Below are 27,054 nucleotides of genomic sequence, written 5' to 3' on the forward strand. Positions count from 1 at the left end.
TAAGATGAATTCAATAAAAAGGGTGCTTTACTAGAACGGTTACTTATTTCTTAGTAAGAATTCTCATGTTTGTTTCATTTTATCTCCACTATCCAAATTTAGCTGACAAATATCTTCCGCTGCTTTTTTTTGTTATCAACCACCTACTACCACCTCCTTGCGTGGCAGAGGATGAATATCCCGTTGATTTATATAATCAAGGAAACAATCATAAAAGTAAATAGTGAGTGCTTAGAACAGGGGAGTGAAATGCCTGATTTCTCCTCCGGCACAATGCTCCGAGCATCTAAGACATCATCTCCCATTACGTTGATGAAAATTTCATCCTAACGGACCACACGGCTTGGCTCTTTCCCCGAGACTGTTAAACATGAAGCAACTTCCACTCCAATCGTGCTGATCCCTGCATCTTCACACTAATTAATCTTTCACCAGCAAAAAGAGCTTTGTGTGTGTGTGTGTGTGTGTGTGTGTGTGAGGGGCAAGATCTGGGAGAGTCTTTTCTGTAGCTTCTACCAGAGCTTAAGGCCAATTATGTTAAGTCAAACTACAAGTGTAAAACTCAAAGTGGTGTCAGTGTGTGCTTGAACAAACATCCCTGCACTTACCCACTCTGGATTTCAAAAACACAAAGTGATTTTTAGTCTTAAGTGTGCTCATGGAACTCAAATGTATGTTTTATCATCCATTCAGTGGATAAATACTTTTTCCACATGTTAAAAGCATTGGAGCATTGTTCTTCTTTATTCTCATTGGTGGTAGTGCCCATCATACCCTGCTGTGTGCAAAATAATTGCCTTTTAAACTCCAACAAATAATTAGCATATGATTAGCCATGCATTTTTGGAAATAGCAGCATGTATAACTGAAGGAAGTCAGCTACAGTTCACTTACACTAATATGTCAGCTTCAAAACCCCGCGCAGCAGACACTTGCAGAAAGACTATAATAAAAACATTACTGAGTGCTTTCATGCTGTTAAGCAACACCACGTGGTCCTGAAATAGCTAAGTTCCTGACATTTGCCTCTATGTCAGTTGTTACCTAACTTCTCAGCTGTGGGCTGTTTGGCTGCACAGTAAGTGCTATAGTGAGCTGTTATTTCTTTACTTAATTTGAGATAAATTTAGCAGTGATTTAAATGAGTTTTGACCCGCCTCCACATGCACAGGCAGAGTGGACAGATGGAGCACCCCGGTAATCTTTACAGTGAGTGAAGGCGTGCTCAGATTTATCAGACAGCCCGTCAAAGTGTCCAGCAGCCACAGGAGATAATGGAGCTAGCAACTGCTCACAAGCGGAGTGCTGCTACTTGTATGCTAATGAAGTAGGAAGTATAAACCTCATTAGCATAAAGTCAACCCACACCTACCTTGAGTTTCCTTTACTTGTCTTTTCTTTTTGTGAGATTCTTATTTTGTCCATGTGCATGCATTTATTTGGCTCACAGTAATGAAAGAAGGAGGACGGGAAAATGTAGTTATATAGAGTTTATCCGGTTTTGCTGCCTCACCGAAAAGAGTTTAAATGTGGGCAGAAAGTATCAATTGCCCACTATTGTGTTGTTTGATGCACAGCAGAGGGACAGTGTTGACACTGGTGTAGATGGTGGTACTGACGCATGATGAGAAATGAAAAAAATCAAAAAAATCTTCTAAGGCATGTTAAATCTCTTAGGCACAAGAGAGGCAGAGTAAATTGTGACTGCTTGAAGGGGAGAAAAGCCTCTTAAAGACAGAATTGCTCACCAGGATCATGGCAGATAAGGCACGGCGGAGCTGTGGCGGGCTAGATGATTTCAAAACGACTGCAGCGACTGCTTTTCAGGAATTAGAACTAACCTGATCTTGGATTTAGATTGACATGACTGCTTGGAAGAGGGAAACATAACCACAGGAGAATATTTTCAAGAAACAAAAGTAATGTGTATATTCCGCTGGTTTTCTGTTCTGTTGTTTTAGGGCTACAGAGTCACAGAAATAAAGAAATGTTTTTTTCAGACATTATTATTGGTTGTTTTCAAAGAAGAAAAACATATCGTCTGGGTAAAATCTTTACACTTAAATGTCAATGTGTTTTCATAAAAAAACAAGACGCAATACCTACGCTGAAGGCATAATCCTATTTTACAATGACTACAGGCCAGTTACTTTTTATTTATTTGTTTATCTATTTTCTTTACCCCTAAAAGGGATTAAATCCTGAGCCCTTAGTTGAATCTACTGTGACCTTGACTTTGAAAGGCTCCAAACAAAGCCTGTGTCACACTGAGTTAATAATTTCATAGAGAACAGATTTTAAATCCAACATACAGTACCAAAAGTCCCATAATTCCCCAAAGTAATTGGGCTTTACCTCCAAAGCTACGGCACCACGGAATACAAATACTGATGTAAATGACTTAGGCTGCTGCTTGATTTAGACATGTTATTATTCTGAACAACCTCTGAAATCGTGTTTGCCCAACTGTTATATTTGGTAGTAATTATTTCCTGGGCTATTTCCCTCTGGAGAGATATACTCAAGGCATCAGATAGACAAATAGCCACTTGAAAAGAAGGTAATAATCGGCTAACACTTAAATTCATATTGCAGACAGTGCATTATGTGCTCTCTGATGTGTGGTGAGGTGAATATTTTGGCACAGAGTTATATTCCATGATGTAACTGAGCTGGGAGTTACAGTGTGAAATGAATTTCAATTTCGGAAGTGTTTACACAGAGAGGAGCGGAAAACAGCAGCCTGCTTTATCTTATCTGGAAAGTCAGAGGGACAATTATACTCCCCCATTACAGAGGCAAATCCAAATTCCAAGCTTTCCATTTTCACTTTACAAAACAAACTTCTCTTATTTCTATCCCAAGACATGGTAACTGCTGTGTTTAAACTGGGGTCACTGACAATCAAACCTTCCAGATATTGTGAGGCAAAGTCAACACTGCAGGACTTTCCATTTCAGAACACCACAAGTGTAATTCAAATTATTAATCAGCGTCACACTCCACTTAGCTCTACTTGTTCAAGGGCACTCTCTGACATGGACTGACACACTTAAATGGCATAGAGCCATTGTTAATAGTAATAATAGCACCTGTGATTCCCCCTGCTATGACAAGTCAAAATGTCTGCTGTGAAAAAGGCCCGTTGGTCATGCTTCTGGTAATATCAAAGGGCTGTGGAAATGCATTTTGACATTCAGCCTGCATTTGTCATTCAAAGACATGGTAAGGAAGGTGCTTTGTAGATAAATAACTGTAATCTGCAATCAACCATGATTACCAAACAGACATGTATCCATGGCACAACCTGTGTCGCTTTGACGTTTTTGATTACAGCTGCAGTAAATATTCACCGCTAACATTATTAGTCAGATAGCAGCGTTGCTACTGTAGTTCAACTATAATTGTAGTGATACAATGCAGAAACCCAGAAACTCAGGGTTAAAAACAAACTGGACTGTAGTTTAGCTGTTTTGGTTTACTTCTGTCAATGTGTCCACACATTATAATTCTCCTAGACTGTCCCAAATGTTTTTGTTTTTTTGTCCATGCAGTTATGTCAGCATCTATTTCTTTGCTAATTTCAACTTTAACACTGACAACGTGATAACAAAAGAGTAATTATTTAAATGAAACAATGATGTTGCCATATATCTACTAAAGAGATGTTGTTCATAAATGTTCTCATGGTTGAGAAATGTTATAAAATTAGAAAAAAAGTAGATTGTGACAAAAGACTGCCACCTTGATTGATTCATTTATTTACTGAAGTTAAATATTCCCTTTAACCCTCATGTTGTCCTCGGGTCAAATTGACCCACTTTCCTATATCCTATACTACCCAATTACCCAAATAACCTGGTTGATTCCACACAAAACTCTTTGGCAAGTACAAATCTCTACTTTCATCAATTTTTTGGTGTCTTATTCAATTTTATAGCATTTGGAAAAGTGATGTTAGTATTAAGTATAAATAGTATTGAGTAAAAATTGACATATTCTAGTCTGGGATTATCCATCAACATACATTCCTTTAATTTTAGTCTAAGTAAGTCCTAGTTTCTGCTTTTCTAACTCAAACATTAGGTATAATTTATATACAAATGAGGTTTACTGACCATAAATTCCAAAATAACTGTAAAACTAAAGTTAATGAGTTAGTGTTACGTAGTGATGAAAATGTCAAAAAAGAGGCAAACTATGAAAAAAAATATTTAAAAGTATAAAGGGACAAAAACGTAATAACTTAAAAACATTGATTAACAGCCTCAACAAAAGTCTTGATTTTCAATTTTGACGAGAAGACAAAACAAGGGTTAAAATGTTACGAGTAGTTATTAGAGATATACAGATATATGGGCTTTAAGTGTCTTTTTGAGCCATTTTAAAATCAAGAAAAGTAGAGATGAAGGCTGTTACAACCTCATGGAATGAGAATATAACTACTTGTATTTCAAAGTATGTAACAGGCCTATTATTTCATGATTAAGAATAGAAAGACTTCACATTGTCTAAATGCTAGCAATAAATGCTTATCTTTGTGAACTCCTTGCAGAGCACATGTTGACGTCTTACAGTAAGACAAAGTGTTAGCCCAAGGACAGCGGGGCCGGATCTACAGTAGATATATGGGACACTGAGCGCATCACTCGACCCATTAAAAAAAGGTTGGATTTGGTTGGAGGCCTGATATCATCATGACATCAAATGGAAGTGAAAGGAATGTTGAATTACCTTGGCATGTGGCTGCTGAAAGGTGACTCTGGAGCTGTTGATGAGTGATGAATATCTGAACAAGTGGGTGGGGGAGGTGGGGAATCTGGGACTGCTGCTGGGCTGGTTGTGCAGGACAGCTGAGAAGCAGATGTGAACTGTGTCCTTCAGCGCCTTCAGCTGAGACTCCTGTCCCCAAACAAAATCACACACACAGACAGATTGCTGAGTCCCTCCTTCCATCCATCCACATGAGAAATGTACTTGAGCATTAAAGCCGTTGGCCATGCTTTCAAATGGCTTTAGCACAGCTAGGAGGCATCGTTAGGCAATACATGAAGCGGTACTCACCAGAGCAATACAAAAGAAGGAATGCTGAAAAGATCATTTACTTTTAATCAATAATAATAATGGGCAAAACGATTGGTATAATTATTTTAAAGCAGCCCTATGATGTCAGTACTCCTGAGCCGAGCACTGGAATCACCTGTTTTCCTCAGCAGCACCTTTCCCCCTGCATTTTTAACTCATCTAACTTGCCCCTACTGACAGGTTGTCAATAACTACATATGGAAATAACTGCTGCTGCATGCTTTCAACCTGCTGAAGCTAGCATTTTTGAATAATAGATCCTCGTTTATCAGACAATTGTTCATGGAAAGGTCTAATTTTGGGAGTCATTTTACAATTTAATCTAAAGCTATATCTATACAGACTGATATTACTGGGTCAGATGAAAGAGACATGATTAGTTCAAAGTTATACAACCTACAAATATTACAAAAGCATTGAAAATTACAGCACAAAAAAATCATGAAAATCAGTACTGATTGTTTCTTTTTGTTATTATGTTATTCACCTTATCCAGTGCAGTCTTCTCCAGTTCTTCCTTGGCTACAGTTAACTTGTGCTCCAAGTCCATTAGCTGCTGGCCCTGCACAAAGACAGGACTTTTGAATCAGCTTAAGCCTCTTTGTTCTGTGCATCACAACCTTGTCTCCCGAGCACTATCAATAACACAGATCTATAACGCAAAGGGGGATATCATGTGCAAGTACAGTACATTTCAATTTACCTTTTTTCAAAGTGGCTTTTTCAACATAACTCAGACATAATGAGCAACCAGGAACCTTCAAGAGGCCCCAAATAAATAACAGATGAAGCAAACATTGATGCTCATGCTAATTAATGAAATTACACTAAACATTCTACCCCGACTTTACCAGGTTTCCCATAAATCCTAAAGTCCTTTCTTCTGACATAATTTGGTTTTGAACCCCGGCTAACGCTCCGTGATTAGATTGCTTTATTGATTGTGCCGGAGCCGTGAAGGTCAGACTATCACTTGACTCATGGAGACCGACCTTCTGAGGAACTCTGGCACAGATAGTTGTCTCATTTCATTTGACAGGGATCCTTTACAGCAGTTGATGTTTTTTGATATAAGATATACCTTATATAAGATATGTGTTTTTGTTAAAAAAAGAATGCATGTTATAGAAATGTGCAACTCACATTAAATATAGTTACTCCACAGATTCTTACACATGAAGATCACTTTCATATCCATCCTGTCTAAAAAGTTGTTTAATGACCTCATTGGCACCAAATGGAGCTTTCAAAAGTCTGAGAGATCAACACTGACAATGTCATCACAGATATCTCAAATTGAGCTTGAGTCTTTTGAAAGACATTTACTAGGCATGGAGGTCCTCACAAAAGACGCCAATGATAAGCATTATCAACAATGTAGGACCCGGTGTTTTGGGAGCTTACTAAGGACTTAAAGTCTGGATATTGTTGTCTCTGTTGCTTCAATGTTGACCTTTCTTTGATTTACTTTGTCTCTTGTGAGCATCCCAACTGACAGAGTGCCTTCTTAAATTGAATTGCGTTGTACTTTTGTGATAAAACAAATGGAATTGTCTGGGAATTGCAGAGATCAATAAATGGTCATAAAGTTAGCAAACTGACTCAGTAACTTCTGTTATCATACACTGACCAAAATTATAAACGCAACACCTTTGTTTTTGCCCCCATTTTTAATGAGCTGCACCTGCAGTTCTTTACTGAGTGTCGTTCCCAGTCTCTCTCCCCTTTCATGTCTTCAGCTGTCTTGCCGAGGACTGTCAATAAAGGCCGAAAATAAAGGCAGATGTTCACAAGTCTGTCTAAATCTGTTAGTGAGCACTTCTCCTTTGCCGAGTTTTACTGTCAGTATCTGGTGTGACTACCATTTGCCTCACACAGTGCAACACATCTCCTTCGCATAGAGTTGATCAGGTTGTTGAATGTGGCCTGTGGATTGTTGGTCCACCCTTATTCAATGGCTGTGCGAATATGCTGGATATTGGCAGGACCTGGACCATGCTGTCATATACGCCGATCTAGAGCATCACAAACATGGTCATTGGGTGACACGTCCGGTGAGTAAGCTTGCCATGCAAGAACTGGGATGTTTTCAGTCTTCCAGGAATTGTGTACAGATCCTTGCAACATGGCGCTGTGCTGCAACATGAGGTAATGGTTGTGGAAGAATGGCAAAACAATGGGCCTTAGGATCTCTTCAGGGTATCTCAATAAAGTGCACCTTTGTTTGTTTTCCATAACATACACCTGTCCACAACGTTGACATCAGCCACACAATGTAATAAACTCTGTCTGCCATCTGCCCTGTACAGTAAAAACAGGGATTCATTCATGAAGAGAACACTTTCTAAAGTGCCAGACGCCATTGAATGTGAGCATTTTGCCCACTCAAGTGAAGTCAGGTCGAGACCCCGATGATGACGAGGAGCATGCAGATGAGCCTCCCTGAGACAGTTTCTGACAGTTTGTGCAGAAATTCTTTGGTTATGCAAACCGATGGTTGCAGCAGCTGTCCGAGTGGCTGGTCACAAACGATCTTGGAGGTGAAGACGCTGGATGTGGAGGTCCTGGGCTGGTGCGGTTCCATGTGGTCTGCGCTTGTGAAGCCAGTTGGATGTACTGCCAAAATCCCCAAACCCCAAACTTCCCTTTCCTGAGCCACATTATCCAGCTCTGACTGGGGGAACCCCAGGCGTTTCCAGGCCAGAAAAGAAACTCATATTGGATCAAAATATGCATGCAGTTTCTCTAAAACTGGCCTTAAGGTGGTGGCACCGTTGCCACTAGTCGCCCCTCTTTAACCTTTTATTGCTGTTTGCCTTCTGCCCTAACTTTTCCTAAATACATATTCTGCACATACCTATATTGTCATAATAATAGAATAGCGTTAAGAAAACTAAAAAGATGTTTTTTCATAATACCCCTCGTTATTGGCCAGGAGCAGCACCGATTAGCATTGGTACTCTCTATTGCCTCTCCTCTTCCACCGAATTAATGCATTAGCATAATGGCTGTACTGCACATTGAAAACACGAACTAGACAAAGAAACTCATTTGCACGCCAGTATTTACTCACATACACTTATAATCACTTATTATCACAGTAAGGTACGAAGGCCCACAGTATTCATCTTTTTTTTCAAAAATGAAAGCAAAACTAATCCCACTTTCTGTCTGACTATAAAAGTTGTGTCTCGGCGTAGTACTCCCGAGTGTGCAATCAATATATCAGAAAAGTGATTTATGTGACTAATTTCATCAAATCCCTAACGTTCCTAAATTGTATTACTTTCATAGGTTGGTCTGGATGTGTGCAGTTAGATGGCAGGCTGTGTGTTGATTGTTAAACAGGAAAACACACTGCACACAGAAAGAGGGAGAGAATTATAAATGATGAGGTGAATTATTGTTGTACTTTTATTAAACAAAAGGTGATAATGTAATAATCTGCAGCATGATTGTATTTACCATTTAGTTTACTTGCTAAAATGCAGGATTTGATTACAGTGTTTCATCATTTGTTAAATGTCTTTTATGTTGTACACTGCGGGAAATACACAGGATATTCCCCCTTCCTGATCTTTATATCCCCGTCTCTGTTGAATTGATGTATTTCCCCCTCAAAGTGATCAATGCTACTTCACCAATAGACCATTTTATACCTGAAATAGAAGTGTTTTTTTTGAAGATTAGTTTTGGGGAGCATTTCCGCCTTTAATGGATAGGACCGCTCAGATATGAAAGGGGAGAGAGGGGGGGAAGACTTGGAGAAACCCATCACAGGTCTGATTCAAACCTTTTGTCGAGGAATGAACCTCTATATACTGTATGTATGCCTGCCTTACCAACTGAGCTAACTGTCCACAAAATAGGATTAATTTAAACTAAGTAAAGCACTGTAACATGAACATAGTGCGACAGAATGATAAAGTCTGAGCAGCAGTTGCTGGTTGTATTTAGCCGCTACAGAGCTCCGGAACACCGGCTACCAGTTTAACTGCCAATAGGTGACTGTGAGCCGGCTACAGGCACCGCCAGATGACGGTCCTTTCAGGGGCCGTGGTAGTGGACTTTAGGCAGGAAAAAGTGAGCGTCGTGTGGCGATGGCAGTTAAGTTTAGGCACCAGATTGACTAGTTAGATTTAAGAAAAAGACTGGTGTGAAACACACTCGGTGTACAAACCAGCGCTTTCTGGGTGAAAGGATCTTGTTTTCGCCGCAGAGTGAACTTAGCTCCCGGGCTTGAATGCACCGTGTTTTATGTTGACACCACGTTGTGCTATTTCATTCTGAGATTCTTTTCCATTGAACATTGTGTATAGTGCATAAATAAGTGTTTTGGCATGGCTGGCCGAGTGGCACTACATCCATGGTGTTAAAAGGGGGATTTAATTCCTTTGTTTTGTAGTGCATGATCAAAAAACATCCCCCTTTTTACTTTTTTCACAGATCACCCCCAGGATATACACATGCTTACAACAACACACAAACAAACAAATGTTTGTGTAGTGCAAGGCAGATGTATGAAATACAATGTTTAATGTGTATTTCAATGTTAGACAGTCTGATTGTGATCAGTATAGTTTTTTAGCAGTTGTACTGCTTCATTTTCTTCCGTGTGTTTTTTGTGTATTGTTCAGTTCTGAGTGTTTTAGTGAGCTAGCTTGCATGTTTTCACATGTATCTGCATCGGCATTTGCTATTTTGTGTCCGTATAAGTATATGTATATCTCTTTATGTTGTTAGGCATGTGTTGAGGGCATATGACCAACGCTGTGTTTTCTCCTCCTAAAACACTGAACAGGTATGTTATTTGCCCAGAACCTATTGTGATTTAAAGTGTATATTTTGTAATGCTGTGAGGAAGTGTGAGTGTGAGTCATCTGAGAGCAATTTTATTTAGGCTACACATTACAAAGCATTCTTACATTCTTTAGTTACATTTTTGCATTTGTTTCGTATGTGGGATTTTTATTGTATTGAGAAATTAAATGATCTCGTCAGACGATGTTGCATCTGGCTGTGAGTGGCGTTTGTTTTTGCATATGACCAACGCTGTGTTTTACAGCAGCAATAAATTTCCTGTGCCAAAGCCTGAGTCTCTCTGCTTCACTCGTTAGACACAACACAGGTAACCGGTATGTTGTGTCTTTTACTGGCCTCTCAAAATGAAAAACTGCATGTCTTACATTCTGAAACACCCAAGGTCAGCTAACCCAACAAACAGCATCCACAATCTTTGAAAAACAAACGTCTGTGAAATCTCAGAGACGGCTGATGAGGCTGATTGATGGTTTCTGGTGAGTTTTATAGACCTATGTGGTACCTCAGTGACTTTTGTGACACTGTCACTTTTGTGACACTGTGGGGACTCCTGGAATGTTTGCCAATTTCATCTCATTTTAATCTCGATTTCTCCTGGCAAACGATGGACTTGTCTGTCACTTCTACCACTCACGGGGCAGCTGAAATGATGTTTAAGTTTTTACTGATAGTTGAGTCATGCAGTGACAGTCAAGGACAGACCAACATTCACCACTATGGGTTTTCAAAGTCAAAATTAAGTCTTTCTCTCAGAAGCTTTTTTTTTTCCATTTACAGGGAGTTTGGGACAATCGCACAAAGCCATTTTTAGCTGTCGGGCTGCACTCAAGAGGGAATCCAAAGGTAAAAAAGTTTGAGTAACAGTTCTTTAATCATCAACACAAAGGATTGCATATAATCTCTTTGGGGCAAATGAAAGGTATAAGTATTCACTGATACACATTTGGATATTTTTCAGCATAATGGGATACTGAAGGTTACTGATAAAAAAAATATTAAAATTTCAAAGAAACCTACAACGTATTATTGGATATGTGCCATTAAAGCACTACATTATAATGTGATTTTACAATCAGCTAAAAAAAGAGAAAGTAGACACAGATACAAAAAGCCGCTCTCTGAGCTGCTGTAAATGTAGCTGAATATGGATATGGGTTTGGTTGAGAAGAAAGTGTAGATTAAGGAATAATCATGGGTCCAGAGTCTCACAAGCACAGAGAAAACAAATGCTTCTCTCGTAAAGGATCTCAAGTATGTGTTTTTGTATGTGCATGCATGTTGGATTTGTAACATTACAGTATTGAGCCATTACCATCCATTACACTATAAGCATCATCAGTGAATAGTCCTCTAAGGATTGTGGGCGCATTGACCCAGAAATGCTGACTTTCAGGGTTAGTGCCTCCAGGTCTAAAGCTCCATATTTCTTTGCCGAATCCATTATGGAGGTATGGGGTCAGTGGGGTACTAGCTGCTCTGCTAGACGAGGCACGCAACTACATCAAGCCGTCATTTTTCTTTTCTTTTCGTTTTCTTTTTTTCTAAGCTGGAGGAGAAACAGCTCTAGGGTTACATTTAAAAGTGGACTGGCGAAGTGAAGAAGATGTGAAGGCTTGAATGCCGCTCCTCTGCCAAAATGTTGTCTCATAGGGAAAGGCGGGGAAGGCACCGTCAGTTCATCTGAAGTTTTTAATGTTTTGGCTGAGCAAGTGAAGGGAAACCTGCCTGTGGGTATACTGTAATTATTGGCTGTGAAATCTACAGTCATTTACATTAGATTTCACAGTAACATTACTGTAAATTATTTTTGCAGTAGCATGCTGTAAAGTTCACATTACAACCATAGATGGTCAATATATATACAGTCTATGATTACAACCGTGTCGACCTGATACAATCACAGTAGTCTAAGTATTACAGTTGAAATCACAGTAGACAAAGCATTACTGTAAACAAATCATAATATAGCCACTATAGTACTGTAAATAGTAAACTACTGTATTTTTGCTTTTTTATCTTTTCTTAGCTTATCTTTCTTTTAACTCATACCCAGTAAGCACAAATATACAAAAGATCGCTTCATCGGCATTCAGAACATAATTTATTGAGCACCTGGACATCTTATTAGGATGGAAATCTTTGCATCGGAGCAAAATATTAACTTGGTTGGTTAGATCATTTGGAGGCATTGTTCATTGAGTGTCTGGACGTCTTTACGTTACACACACTGTTGATGTGATGGACAGAAAATCTGAATTCTGCCCAGCAACATATTCGCGCCGAAGAATCTCACCATCTACTACAAAATGTCAGGAATACTCTGTGTTCTTTGCAAAACAATATTTTGCAATACTGGAAATACTGCATCCTCACAAAAGAGCAGTTTTTTTTATAGTAGCTTTTTTTTTTTTATGTTGGTATGATGTGTAGCGGAAGATCAGAAGACGTGGGCAGGAGTTGTGAGAGAAGGCAATGCACAGATGATGGACGTCCATTATCCCTTACGTACCTTATGTTTTGTCATGTTCCTGTTCACCAAATCTTAAGTACATAACTGTTAGAAATTTTCTTGTTGTCTGTAGTTAATTGAAATATTTTAGAATATGGGTGATTCTATTGATGCTGGCTAATATTAAATCACGGTGATACAGTAAACAGGGACGTTTGGGGTCCCCTACTGGAGCTGCTGCCCCCGCGGATAAGCGGATGAAGATGGATGGATGGATGGTGATACAGTATTTAAATTGTACAGTGAGAAACTGAATTTACAGTAATTAAATGTTACATACTGTTAAGAGTACAGTATTGCCATACACAATACATAAAAAACTGTGTTTTTATTCGTACAGTAAATAAACCAGCACTGTAAATGTAACTGAAATCACAGTATTTAATTAATATTTAATTTACAGTAAAGCAATACTGTAAATACAACTTAAATCACAGTGTTTAATTGTTTTGTATTTTAAATACTGTAAAAGGAAGTGTGGTACCTTTAATTTACAGTAACTCGATGGCCAAATGTTGCCAGTAAGTTACTGTAAATTTTACTGAGTTGGGTCTCCTTTAACTTGTCCTTCAAATCGGAGAGCTATTAATGAAAAATGATCCACTGAAGAAATGATTGCCGATTTTGGCACGTTTTCAGGCACTTTAGGTGCAGGATGTCTTTATTTTGTGAATTCTTTTTCCTTTATGAAAATACCTGCCAGATCTAAGAAAGACCAAATTGTGCCCAAGATGAAATTGGAGTTATGTTTGGAGGTTGTTTTTTTCTGTTTCCAGTCTTGTGAGTTTGTGGTCTTTGTGTACTGTTACACTGTGCTGCAAAATGCAGTTTAATATGGTACAACAGCCGTCATAACCAATTCAAATGCCTCCAGGTCAAGGTGCCTTGACTGACATCCCTCCTGTGAGGCTGATGACATTTCAAATTTTGAGTGACTCTTCTTTACTTCCTGCTCTCTTGTCCCCCTCTGGGATTATAAACAGAGCATGTGGAATACAGTTGAGTTTTCAGGAATAGCAAAAGAAATCAAGGGAGTCAGAGGGACATGATGCATTTCCCTTGGTCCTTTCCATCAGGTTAAAAAAAAACTAACTGTCATCTCCCAAAGATGACTTTTTTTTTAAAGACAAGTGTGGAATACACTAAAATTAGCTTCATCCAGAATGCAACTGCAAATCACCATAGACCATAATGTTCTGAAGGTCTACACGACATGCTCGGTGACAATGAGCAATAAGGTTGTGTCATGTGAGTTACTGATGCAATTTAGAGACGTTTGTGAGCAATGCCACCAAACAAGCAAGTCATTGCATCCATCATTCACAGGCTAGAAATAGAACAAGGAACAGGACGTCCAGGGACAATATATTCAGGTGTGGGGCTAGAGGCATCAAATTCCCTCTGTGAGGATTGAGGCCTTTATTTTCATTCATGTCTGACACAGCTTTAGGAATGATGGGTCTAAAGGATCAAAGCATACATTTAAGAAATGACATTACAGGGCGTTGTGGCAGAAACGTGGACTGACATTTTAACACCGCAAACAAGGCCTGAAAGGTCAGTCCATGTACCAGTAAATGCCAATAAATATTACGCAAGTGCTCAGAGCTTTCACAGAGAAGAGAATGTTGAAATCTCGCAATACATTGGGCAGTGGAGTATGAATGGGTGGGCAACTGCTTGCCACTGTTTATAATGTTATTGCAGAGGACGGATGTGTGGGGGAGGCAAATTTCTGATGCCCTATAATATATGCTATCCACTGACTTATAGGCATACACGGTGTCATCTGTAATATGTGTCTGGAAGATTCCTTTTACATGATCTAATGCATAAATCTGTATCAACCACATCCACCACTGTCAACATAATTTATCCACATACCTCCCACGATTGAAAAGGATGGGATGGATCTTGCAGAGGGGAAATCAAAAGGGCAGGACAGAACAGTACGTGGACTAAGCGTTGGCCAATTGGCTTTGCATGCAGCTGACAGGGAGGGACTTTGTAATTGCAGACTGAATTAATTGGAGTACCTCCTGTGATGGGATCATCCCTTTCAAGGTGGTCTGAAGTACCTGTTTACCCCTGGTCTGGAGCTGTTATAAAGCCACCCCCCTTCAGTTTGAACTTACCTTAAAAATTAAATCCTTTTTCCCGTACCGCAGTTCTTTCAGTTGAGCCTGGATTTTTTTGGACTGCAAGGGGGAGATAAGAAAATAAGTGTTAGCTTATTCAAATAGAGAAATTGGTTTTAGATCATATAGCAGGTTTCTGCCAGCTGCAGCAGAAGAGTCCTTTGTGAGTGTTCCCTGGGTAAGGCTCTGGCTTAAAGGAAGACTCCACTGAGAGGAAGAAAATATCAAATCTCCCCTTCACTGAACAGCATAGTCCACACAATGATGCAGTCATGCACTGGCTTCTTGCCCACTGTCTAAACCTGTATTCTCACTCCCACTACACACATTGCTGCCACCATCACCACACACATGCTGGTTCCTAGGTTACAGCGGGCTCTCGCCTGTCAGCGGTAAACAGCGCACACACAAACAGAGCAGATCTTTATTGCCACCCCCCCAAAACAGACACAGTGACCAGCCCTGCCTGACATTCACTCTGCCGTTCCACTTCAGTACGCACATGGAACAGAGAGGCTGTCTCCTAGATGGACTGATACCGTACACAGCCATCCACAAAGCTGCTCATGATGTGAGCATGAACACTGGAAGCCTCCACACAGGACCCTGCTGCAGTTCAGAGGGTTTCTCCCTGTGTCTGGAAGATATTTTGATATGGTTATTGTGAAGCCTTGCAGGATTGTAACTGTGATTAATTGGAATGCAGATAAATCTGCCTTGACCCCCAGCAAAGTATAAGGCTAAAATGAAAGGATGGGTAGGTCGGTGCATGGTATTTCAGTCGTTAAGGGTTAATTGGAGCTCATAAGAAAGAATATAGTATAATAAAATGATAACTCCTATAATCTATCCATCCATCTAGTTACTGTATATATTTAACATGTTTTGTTAATCTCTCTATAGCTCTTCTTTCAATGTTTCTATATCTCCTCCTCTGTATTACACATTAGTGACTTTCCATCTACCGATTTTTTATGTCCATTTGTTTTTCACAAAAACATGAGTGAGAAATTTGAAAAACATCAAATATCGCTGAAAGGTTTCATGTTAGGTCGAGGTGGAAAAGTTGCTGTATTGATAAAAACAAAATGCAATGAAAACAGACGTGTGCATGTGATTGAAACGTCACGCAAATCGCGGCCACGCCGAAGAGACAGAAGAGGAAATTTCATATAGGTTAATCAATGAAGAGACTATAACGTACCTTAATGAAAGGTATGAAACGAACAAAAATGTCTGCCAATCTTTTATTTATGTCATTTTGTCGTTCTCTCTTCTTCTGCAATGGTTTAACTGCAACCGAGACTGTACAGTTCCTGGAAATGCGGTTGAAATTTGCATTACATTTGGATGGAAACATGACTTATGTCTCTTTCTTTCTTACTTTCTACCCACCTATCTATCTTTATGTGCGTCTTTACATCTCTACATATAAAGTATGTCTTTTTTCCACCTGTCTGTCTATCTGTCTATATCTCTTTCTTTACATGCATCTTCACGGTAAACATCGTTCTTTTTTCATGTCTATCTCTATAAACCTCTCTTGCTCCCTTCCTGTCTATCTCTACACATCCTTGACACTGGCAGTAAAAATATGACATGAGTTCTAATCTTTCACCAAAGCACACTGAACCCGATTATGAAGGACACCTTCTCTTCAAAGGGTTTTGTGTACTTGACAAGCACCTGCACCTTTTTATGATATTCTTTATCTTGTTATTCCTCTTCCTGGGGAGCTTCCGTGTCCCAAGACACCCATCTCTGTCATGTGTAACTGGATCCAAAAATTGCATCCTGAGGCTCAATGTAAAAAAAAACAAAAACTGTAAGGTTAAATAAACACAGGGCGAACTAAAACTCCAACTCAGTACAGTGGGGCTCAAAAGTTTGCAGACACTGGAGTTGTGGTACACCATTCCACTATAAAGAATCATCAGAAGAAAGCCTCTTGTACTACAAAAATCAGCATTTGAAGTTTGCAAATGAACATACAGACAAGCCTGATGCATTGTGGGAAAAAGTTCTGTGGACCGATGAGGTTCAAATAGAACCTTTTGGCCGGAATGAGCAAAGGTATGTTTGGAGAAGAAAGGGGACAGAATTTAATGAAAAGAACCTCTGTCCAACAGTTAAGCATGGGGGGGATCAATCATGCTTTGGGGTTGTATTGCAGCCAGTGGCACAGGTAACAATTCACAAGTAGAAGGAAAAATGGATTCAATAAAATTTCATCAAATTTTGGACGCTAACTTGATGCCATCTGTGAAAAAGCTGAAGTTAAAGAGAGGATGGCAGAGGGTTGGGGCAGTACAAGGTATTAACTCTGCAGGGTGCCCAAACTTTTGCAGACGCCATTTTTTTGCTTTCTGTTATTTTGAAAGTGTAAATGATGGAGATAAAATCTAACTTTTGGTGACATATTATACGAATGTCTAATCTGTCATTTGATGCCTTTGGAGATTTTTCCATCTTCTCTTGGCTTCTTTATACACATTAATACAAATTTTTACCTGGGGTGCCCAAACTTTCGAGCCCCACTGTGTATTTGAGTTGAGATAGTCTGTGGTCCAGGTCATAACATAAATTGTTAACAAATTTAGTTTATTTGTATCAGTTAAGTGGAGCTTTTGAGATACTCTCTGGTAATAGAATGAATCATGTTAAGTGGCCGCAGAGTCACTGTACTCTGTGGAGTGTTAACTTATAAATGCAAATATATGACTCTCTAAAAGTACTGAGCATTCACACTTGCCAAAGCATTGGTCTATTATTTACTCAGAATAAAGCATGTGAGCTGCCTTCTCGGCCCAAGAGAATCACAGCAGCACCTCTGCCTTGTTGTTCCTGATGGTCCAAATCCTGCAAGGGGGGGGGGGGACCTGCATTTCAAATAGTTATAAGCAAGACAAAATGTAGCGACATGGTATTTTATAAGCTTGGTGTAGTTAAACAGCTCTCCCTTACTTTTTCAAAAATATTCAAGTAATGTATTACTGTGAGTCATCGTCCTTTTGAGAATGATGACAAAACTGTTTAATTCCAGCAGCCTGTCCCAAGGACAGACATGTTAATGTGTGTGAAAGTACACTAATGTTCTGCTAGGTTTAATATTTATTTATTTATTTGTGACAAAATCAGACAAATTGAGGATGCCAGGTTCTGAGGGATTTGGTCTTTTAAGATTAGAATTTAGAATGATGTTTTTGTGATTAATTTACTCTTGTTAAGTGTCAGTTGTTCTAGACTCAAACTCTATTGACTAAGTTATTAATATTCTACAAGTGACAGTATTGTGTAGCTTTATATTATTTTTAAGTTGATGACAAACCTATCTTTTGTTCAGTTTTTTTTTACCCAATTGTAAATACAAATATACAATAGGCAAATGAAAAATTTAATTGAAAAGCCATTTCCTAACCAAAAACTGTAGCACCTGTTTCTGAACCCACAGAAAAGCACACAATCCCGTAGTCACTGTTAAATAAGGAAATTACCCACAAATGTTTCTTTGAAAATTTACTCTTCTTTAAATTTACTTTCTTTTGTCCCCTTATCTTGACACATTTTCACCTCTCGACAGGCACGTGCATTTTGTATGTCCAATGAACGAGCCGTTTTGTTAGATGCAGATTCGCTTTTCAAAAATAAAGTTTTTTGCTCTTTCATTTTCAGAGTGTCAATGACTTTGAGTTAACTGCATCATTTAGTTCTGCATCTCAAGACATAACTCCAGAAGTATGGCACAACAGCCTTTGTGAGTTTCTCATTATCCAAGTTCAAATAGCCTACAGTATACAGTATATGACACAGTGTATGAGTGTGTCTTAAAATGGAAACATAAAGGTAATATCTATGAGAAAAAAAGAGAAGCACAATCAGGGCAAGACAGACAGAATTTGGTTCGGTCACAAAGCAAATTTGTCTAAAGTTTAATAGGAGTGTGCATAATATAACTTCTCAAACACTGATGTTTTCTAAAAATCTGTTCATCTTTTGTAATTGCACAGTAGCTGTCAAAGCTATATCAAACCATTGGATTACACTGTTTGTGAGAAAAAAAGATCTGTTTTGTATCTACAATCTTGTGTCCATAACATAATGTGTCACAAATCCTTCCTGTGAGACAACAGCACATCTGCTCACGTCACATAAAAGCAGATACAAACAGGTGACATGACACTTTAACACACCTACCACCACCCTGGTAGGTGTGTTAAATTGTCCGGACACCCCCAATTCAAATCAATTTTATTTATAATATCCATTCATAACAAGAGTTATCTCGAGACACTTTACAGATAGAGTATGTCTAGACCACACTCTTCAATTTCCAAGGACCCAACAGTTCTAGTAGTTCCCTCCAGAGCAAGCAACAATGGCGAGGAAAAACTCCTTTTAGGAAGAAACCTTGGACAGACCCAGGCTCTTGGTAGGCGGTGTCTGACGGGCCGGTTGGGGTTGAGATGAATAGTGGCAATAACAGTTACAGTAAAATATAATGGAACAGTTACTAAAAATAGTAGCTTGTAGTAGTTCATGGCATAGCAGGGAACTGCATAGCAGGGCTTGATTGATAGATATAATTGGGTGAAATACGCATACCAATGAAAGTTAATTGAGTGTTTCCTAATAATATTGCCTAGAGAAAGCATATATAAGGACAATAGAATTGTTCCAAGCACTGAGCCTTGTGGAACGCAATGGCTAACTTAAGCGTACTTGGAGGATTTATCGTTAACATTAACAAATTGAGATGATCAGATAAATATGACTTACACCAACTTAGTGCCGTTCCTTTAATGCCAACCAAATGTTCTAGTCTCTGTAACAGGATGGTATGGTCAATGGTGTTGAATGCAGCACTAAGATCTAGTAAGACAATTACGAAGACAAGTCCTTGTCCTTGGCTTAACTGAAGAGACCTTTGACATTAATTGTTGAAGGTCTATAGGACAGGAGCAGTCTAAGTATATGTCAGGTCCTGTCATTATTTCTTGTGCTACTGCGTTTAATGGTGAACCATTAGAAATTGTGGGCAAAAGGTGATACATTTTATCTCTAATTGTTATAATTTTATCATTAAAGAAGCTCATAAAGTCGTCACTATTCAGAGTCGGGTAGTAAGAATTCAAAAGTTATTAGAGAATGGTCTGATAATAAAAGATTCTGGACGAGGATGTGGTTAAACAGTGCGTGGCCTTATCCACACTCAAAAGCAATACTAAGGCTATTGTCAGCATCCACATGGATATTAAAATCACCTACAATAAGTACTTTGTCTGATTTAAGGACTACACCTGATTAAAACTGAGAATTCAAATAAAAACTAGGAAATGTGGCTTTCAAACGAGTTATAATTTAGTTTAGGTTTAGGATTAATTAACAAGCTTGAATAAAAGATGGCTGCAACTCTCTCCCCCTCGGCCTGAGCCTCTAGGAATTTGAGTATTATTATGACTGGGGGAGTGGCTTCATTTAGACTAACATATTCTTCATCGCCCAGCCATGGTTCAGTAAGACAGAATAGATCAATTTGATTATCTGATATCAGATAGTACTGCTTTAGAAGACAGAGATAAAATATTTAATAGTCCAAATCTAATTTTCCTATTCTGTTTTATCATTGCAGTGGTAGTTTTAATTCCAATTAGGTTGTTAAGTATAGCCCCTCTTTTGTTTACCTTTGATGTATCCGATTGGGGGACAGACACCGTGGTTATTAGACTATGAGTGGACAACTGACCCAGTGGAAGCACAGAGGAGGGCATTGTACTGCACCTCTGATTACTAATATCAGACTTGGGTTGTCGTGGTTTATGGCCAATAATAGACTTGGTCAGATTTTTTGATATGAGAGCGGCTCCGTCCAAAGTGGGATGAATGCCTCTCTACAAATCAAACCAGGCTTTTCCCAGAACACCCTCCAGTTGTCCAAGTAGGCCAAATCATTAGCTGGAAACCACGCTGACAACCAGCAGTGGAAGGATGACATGTGGCTGTACATGTCATTGCTGATGACAGGTTTGGTGGGGGTCCAGAGAAAACTACAGTCCAACATTGTCTCTGCATATGCACAAAGTGACTCAACATTCATTATAGTGATCTCTGATATGCGTAATTGGGTCTATGTGAAGTATGATCTTACTGTATTTACGGTTAGTTTTAGCCAGCAACTTTAGATGGGATTCTATATCTTGCCCCAGGGACACACACGACCACGGCCGCTGGAGCCACCAACTTCATGTTCCGCAGTATAGAGCTCCCAATAACCAGAGTTGGCTTCTCAGCCGGTGTGTTACTGAATGGGGAGAAATTGTTAGAAAGGCAAAGATGTTGTCGGCCAGCCATAAGCTCAGATTTGGAGCGGACGCCGATGTGTGCACTCCCGAGTTTGAAGCTAGCGTTACGCTTCCTTCAGAGAGTCATCCACTCTCCCGGCTGCTCGGGGCCTGCCAGAAGCTGCAGCATGTTGGCCCCCACTGGCTACGGGGCGCTGGCTAGCTATGGAAGCATATGATTTTGATTCCATGGTGCGGAACCGTGCCTCAAACTCACTAAGTCTCGCCTCCAGAGCCGCGAATATACTACATTTATTACATACTGTATATCTTTATCACTAAAGGAGGCAGAGGAATAGCTAAACATCTGACACACAGAGCAAGAGAGAGCAGGATAGGGACAGGAATTAGCCACTGCTAATGGTTAAGCTGGAGTAGCTAACAGCGTTCTAACAAGTGAGATAAGCATAGAAGTCGCTGTAAGATAATAAAGCAGTGTTGAGTACGTTTTTGCTTGGCAGAAAAGTAGCGTCCGTAAACAAATATGCCCCGTTGATGCGGGCTCTAAGCAAAGCAAGTGTAGTTTAATGCACAACTCTAATCTCTAATTCCAGTCACTTAGCCACCAGAATTAAACAATAAAGCAGAGTTCAGTAAGTTTTTGCTGGAGCAGAAAAATAGCGTCCGTGAGATTGGAGCACCGGAAATAAGACAACGCGCTTACCGTAAGCGTCAGCACGTCCAAGAGATACAGCCCCTGCCTCAGCATACATCTGTATGCACTTGCAGGAGAAGAACAGCAGCATCACAGAGCTGATATATCTCCTTCCCCGTTTGAACAGATATTACAATATTTGTGAAGGGTGGCTGAAGCTTGTGAGCTGAGGCGGACCAGTAACTGGCTGGCAGCCAAAACTTACTGACAAAAGTATATATTTTATTTCAATCATTTCAGTAAGGGTAATCTGATTTATTCAATATGGATGGTGAATGAAGTAGAGCATAGTAATACTTTTTTCAAGGATCCACTATGCTCCCTGTGCACATAACCTATTTTACTGTAGGGCACATCACTGAAGCTGGGAGCACACAACATGTGGCTGACCGACAAATTATCAAAGCTGCCAAACATCAAACATTATGTGTATTATTTTACATAGCATGTAACTGCACATATGTCTTATTTTTGCTGCTTCCTGATTGGACAGAGAAACCAATGAATATTGAAATTTAGAATAAAAAAGTGGGGTGACTAGGACGAGGTTCAACACAGATACAATATATGTTAGCGGTAATATAATAATAATAATAATAATAATAATAATAATAATAATAATAATAATAATAATAATAATAATGATACTCTTCCTTGGTTCTCATTTCAAACCCACATCTAAACTTACCATCTCTAATGTAATACATACTGTAATTGTTGATGTTTAGTCTGTAAAATGTCAAAAAGAAAAGAAAAATGCCCATCACCAAATGATACAATATGATAATGATATCCACTTCAGAATCAATGTTGTAACTTTAGTTAAATCAATATGTAGAAATCACTTGTATGACATTCTAGACTCGCTTGAGATACATTTAGCAGTGCAAGAATAAAACCAGTTCGGCCAAGTGTCTGAGTTTACAACATACATACAACAGACGATGTAATCAGTTTGATTTATTGCCCCAAAATACACAAGATGATGGTGATGACAATGGCATGCTGCGCCATTCAATAAGCCATGAGGCCATTCACCTCGAAATCAGTCATTACAGGAAATCCTTCCAAATCCAGCGTGAGATATTGTATCAGCATAAGGTTCTGGTTACTAGATGTTTTCAATAATTACTGATGCAAGAATTAAATGCATATTCTAGTGATAACATGGAGTAAAACTGTGCAGCAACACCATAAATCTGACATAGTAGGACACGTGTAATAAATGTATGCTCTTGAGGAAAAGATGCACCATAGATTGAATGGCATCTCTAATGCCACATGCCGCTCTCCTTCACCTTGACAGTGACTCAGGTTTTTGAGCTATCAGATGTTTCCCTTGAGGAAAGCACCGTCTGGTTCAGAAAGGTTGCATGACATTTCTTCCAATGAATCGGATAAAGAGCGAAAATAGCCAGATAGGCAGCAGGAGCTTCCCCAGCAGCAGTAGCACACAGAACATGCAGCATCACAGACCTGGCAAGTATCCTTTCAAATTTAAATGGTTTGCTGAAATTTGGGAAGTGTTTGTGATTGGTAAAGGCAACAAACACACAGCCGAATCAGGCCCCGTGGCTGCCAGCGAGTTGGCTGACTGAACTTCACTAAGCCCGTGATACTGTTTTTTTAGTGACCTATTCTCATTCCTGCAATGACAATTGAAAATTCCACTATTGTCTTTGCCAATATTTTTTGAGATTAAGAAAATGGATTGGCGTGGAACAGTGCTTCTATCCATCTGACTATGAAATACTTCCCGGTTTTAGTATTGTTCATCATTCTCATTCTCATATCTAACTTATTATTTACTATTTACTCATCATTCCCATTCTCACATCTCACTTATTATTTTTTTTTAAAATGTATTCATCATTCTCATTTCCTATTTCAGAATTGTTCATAATGTTCAGACTGTTCATATTGTAATACAATAACATAATACTATTTATCCCAGTCTCCTTGCACTATGCTCCATATTTAAATATTTTTTATTGAACTCTTTATTGCACTCATGCCTCTATATTGTTTCTGTTTAGAGTATGTATATATTGTGTATATATTAGTGTGTATATTTTTGTTTTGGTTGTTTTTGTATGTGGAAGAACATTGTGAGCAACGATGCTCCAAAGAAAAATTCCTTGTATGTGTCCTCATACCTGGCAAATAAAGCTGATTCTGATTCTGATTACATAGTGTAACCATTATCAATCATTGGAAATTAATTTAAATGCTAACACCGACACATCCTTGAATTGTCTTCACTCAAGCTGCGGCATAAACATAACATGGCCAAGAGTCTTATTAGCCCTGGCAACACTCATAGCAGCTAATAGAGTCCAAAAGAGGTTGAACCAACTGACCAAATTACTTAGCAACTGCACAACCAGTGTGACTGTTCTTAAAACCTCACACGCTTACTCAGAAGGCAGATGATGACCACAAATAGTATTATAAAGCAGCGCAATATTAAAACTCAGGGCACAGTATACCTTCAATATTGTAGACATGGATGTGATATCATTGTTATTTAATGTAATTAAACATATGCCAATATTAACTGACAAATACATACAGTATAATATAGAAATCATGGTTCTATGAGATTAAATACAAATTCTATCCTGAAACAATCAATTATCAACATTAGACAGATAATTGGTTGGAGAAAACAACTTGAAGATGTCAGTGTTTTAGAGAATTGCGATGGATATTTAATCAGAAAAAGAATTAGCAGATTTTCTAATAATTCAAATAACTAGTAGTTGCAGCCCTACCCCACACATCGGACGTTTCCTCATAAGATAAACTACCAACCAAAACAAGCGCTTTTATATATTTAGAAGCTACATTGACAACAGGTATGTTGTTCATAATCAAGCACCACCCTATTGTGTTATCTAAAAGCATGCAATTGTTTTGATGGTTGTTTATTTCAATGTATTAATTCATATTGTTGATTGTTGAAATGTGGGGGGCACCTTTAATTGCAACATGAAATGTGACAAGCAAATCAGCAACGTTGTTAGAATGAGCTTTTTCCAGCTTCGTCTCCAGGCTAAAGTTAAGCCTTTCCATAACAGGCATGGCATGCTTTTATTAGTTCAAAGTTGGATTACTGTAATGCTCTTTATGTTGGTTTGGATCAGACCTCCATCTCACGTCTTTAACTTGTACAAAATGCTGCTGCTCGTTTTTTGACAAATACTGTACATCTAGACGTGCACACATCACTCCCGTTCTCTACACCCTACACTGGCTCCCGGTGTGAATGGAATCGGTTTTAAGATTTTATTGTTTGCATGGCCCCGGGGAATTGGACTATGGTCTGAGATTTTAACCCTGCTAGAGCACAACCGGTCCTTGCGGTCTTTAAATCAACTGGTTTTAGAAGTCCCAATGTGAAGGGGGGGAGTGATCAGGCTTTTGCGGTTGCTGCCCCGAGATGCTGGAAGAAGTTACCCCCTGATATTCGGATGATCACAAATGTAGCTCTTTTTAGGTCCAAACTCAAAACAGATTTGTTTAGAATGGCTTTTAATACCTAGTAGTAGTAGTAGTAGTAGTAGTAGTAGAAGTAGTAGTAGTAGTAGTGTGACAGTTTCCCTCTCCTGGTTCTATGTAACCTTTTCTGATTTTACTGTTTTCTATGTTTCATTCTTTATTGTGTGATATGTTGTTTTATTCTTGGTTTCTGATGTAAAACACTTTGGATACCTGCTGGTTACTGTAAAGTGCTATATGAATAAATGTTGATTGATTTTGTTTTCACAATATAATAGCCAGTTTGTTCTAGACACAGGCTACATCACTAAGTTAGAGTCAGTGAGGATACAGGATCAGTTCATGCATATCACTGTAGAAGCAACCATACAACCTCCTTTACAGTGTTGTTGACATATAATTTCATGTCTTTTCAGCTAAGTAGTTTTCACTACGCAACACAGATTAAGAGCACAAAGCTTGATCCTCCACCTCACATAAGCGGAAGTAAAGCACAAGTTAAAGCAGCTTTCTAAAAACGATTACCACACCAAATCAAATGTATTCCAATATACAATGCAGGAATTCCCAAAGCCAATTTTCAGAAGATGTGAATGCAAATCACACTTAAAGGAAACACTGCTCTTTACTCATGAAAAAGGTCCTAAAATGTGTCATTTGCAACAAAAGAAGCTTATGTTTAGAACGTCTATCCAAGGTCAGCTAAAAAAAGATCTGATCAAGCTTGGTACTTGAACATGGCTTCAAAGTCTAATTTAAGATTCACATTTCAATGCTCTGTGGGACTCTTAATTAACACGGTTTTTAAAGCATGAAAACGTGATTTCCAGACAACAATTCAGTAAAAGTTTAAGGGTAAACATGGCCTTAAGGGTTATTCTAGGTCCAACTTTTCTTGTTTTTGGACACCCAATCTACAGTGAAAGGTGCAATAGGTCAATAATGTTTCCATACAGACAGAGCACATATCAGATTTTAGAACCCATAAACAGAAGTTATGTTTGAGTGCTTATATCTTACTTCTTTACCAGTCCCTCCAGGATTTTGCAGCCTTTTTTTAAGATTGTTGCAGCCCAAAATGCCTGATGTTGCAGGAGCTTTTGTAAAAAATTGTGATAAAAGTTGCAATGTTTTTTGTAGGTTTGTTGCAATTAAGTTGCGGGAGACAGAGAAAATATATAATGGAAAATTCTTTAAAAATAAAAAAAAACCTATTTTGAGGAGAAAAAAATTACTGTAGGCTGACTTTTCCCTTTAACAATAAGGCTGAGGATGCTGCAAATGAAAATGACAAAAATAGTAATTTATTAAATTAAATCAATTTTGAACATGTCTGTCAGTATCTTGTTAATCTTTACATTGTTAATTTCCTATGCTGGCCTAGGACACACATACGGTTTAATAAAGGACTTATTGGACTTTAACTTATGATTGCACTTACAATAACGAGTGTAGCTGTCCACAATTTAGGTCATCCTGTACGTCTCATCTCCGGTTTTTCCTGCATCCATCGTGTGCAGCGGCTTCAGAGTGAAAAATTGTTACAGCGTAGGTACGTTGATATTAAAATGTATATAGTTTGGCAGGAGGGTCTGACATGTTTTGCACGTTTTGTTGGTGAATGTGAGATATTCGCGTCTCATCAGAAACAAGGAAATTAATTTGGTAACGTACGTGTGGTGTCAACCCGTTCTCACCCCTCCTTGGTCAGTGGCTCTCAGAGTCACGTACTGATACAAAGTCTGGCTCGTAGGACTGCTGGGATTGGTTGAAGTCGCGGTAAACTACGGTTAGTGGTCAAATTTGCGTAAAAGTTGCGGTGATTGGTCAAAATCGCAACATTGCGGAATCCTGTAGGGATTATGCTTTACCAATAGACAAACTTGTAATAGAATAACAATGTTTGCAGTTACCTTCTCAGGTGGCAATTGTTTTGCAGCTTTAGTATCCATCTCTTCCTGCGACTCTGCAGTCATTACAGTGTGATTACAGGTTCAGTCCCTCACC

At 38.8% G+C, this 27,054-nt stretch overlaps 1 protein-coding gene and 1 long non-coding RNA gene across 2 annotated transcripts in view; one reads left to right on the top strand and one right to left on the bottom strand.

Annotated features, from left to right (window-relative positions):
• The window catches only part of luzp2 (leucine zipper protein 2), a 183,525-nt gene that overhangs the window by 17,152 nt on the left and 139,319 nt on the right, over positions 1–27,054 (bottom strand). Inside the window, exons 7-9 of the mRNA XM_032515646.1 lie at positions 14,551–14,613; positions 5,573–5,647; positions 4,735–4,902 (exon numbers count right to left, since the gene is read on the bottom strand). Of these exons, the coding sequence (XP_032371537.1) occupies positions 4,735–4,902; positions 5,573–5,647; positions 14,551–14,613 (306 nt within the window). The remainder of the gene's footprint in view (positions 1–4,734; positions 4,903–5,572; positions 5,648–14,550; positions 14,614–27,054) is intronic.
• Positions 8,762–24,658, top strand: LOC116689220 (uncharacterized). The gene is made up of 4 exons (XR_004331953.1): positions 8,762–9,174; positions 19,780–19,785; positions 21,361–21,365; positions 24,647–24,658. It is a non-coding gene; the product is annotated as an uncharacterized LOC116689220 (long non-coding RNA).

This window comes from Etheostoma spectabile, chromosome 1, assembly GCF_008692095.1.
Source record: "Etheostoma spectabile isolate EspeVRDwgs_2016 chromosome 1, UIUC_Espe_1.0, whole genome shotgun sequence".
NCBI classification, from domain to species: Eukaryota; Metazoa; Chordata; class Actinopteri; order Perciformes; family Percidae; genus Etheostoma; species Etheostoma spectabile.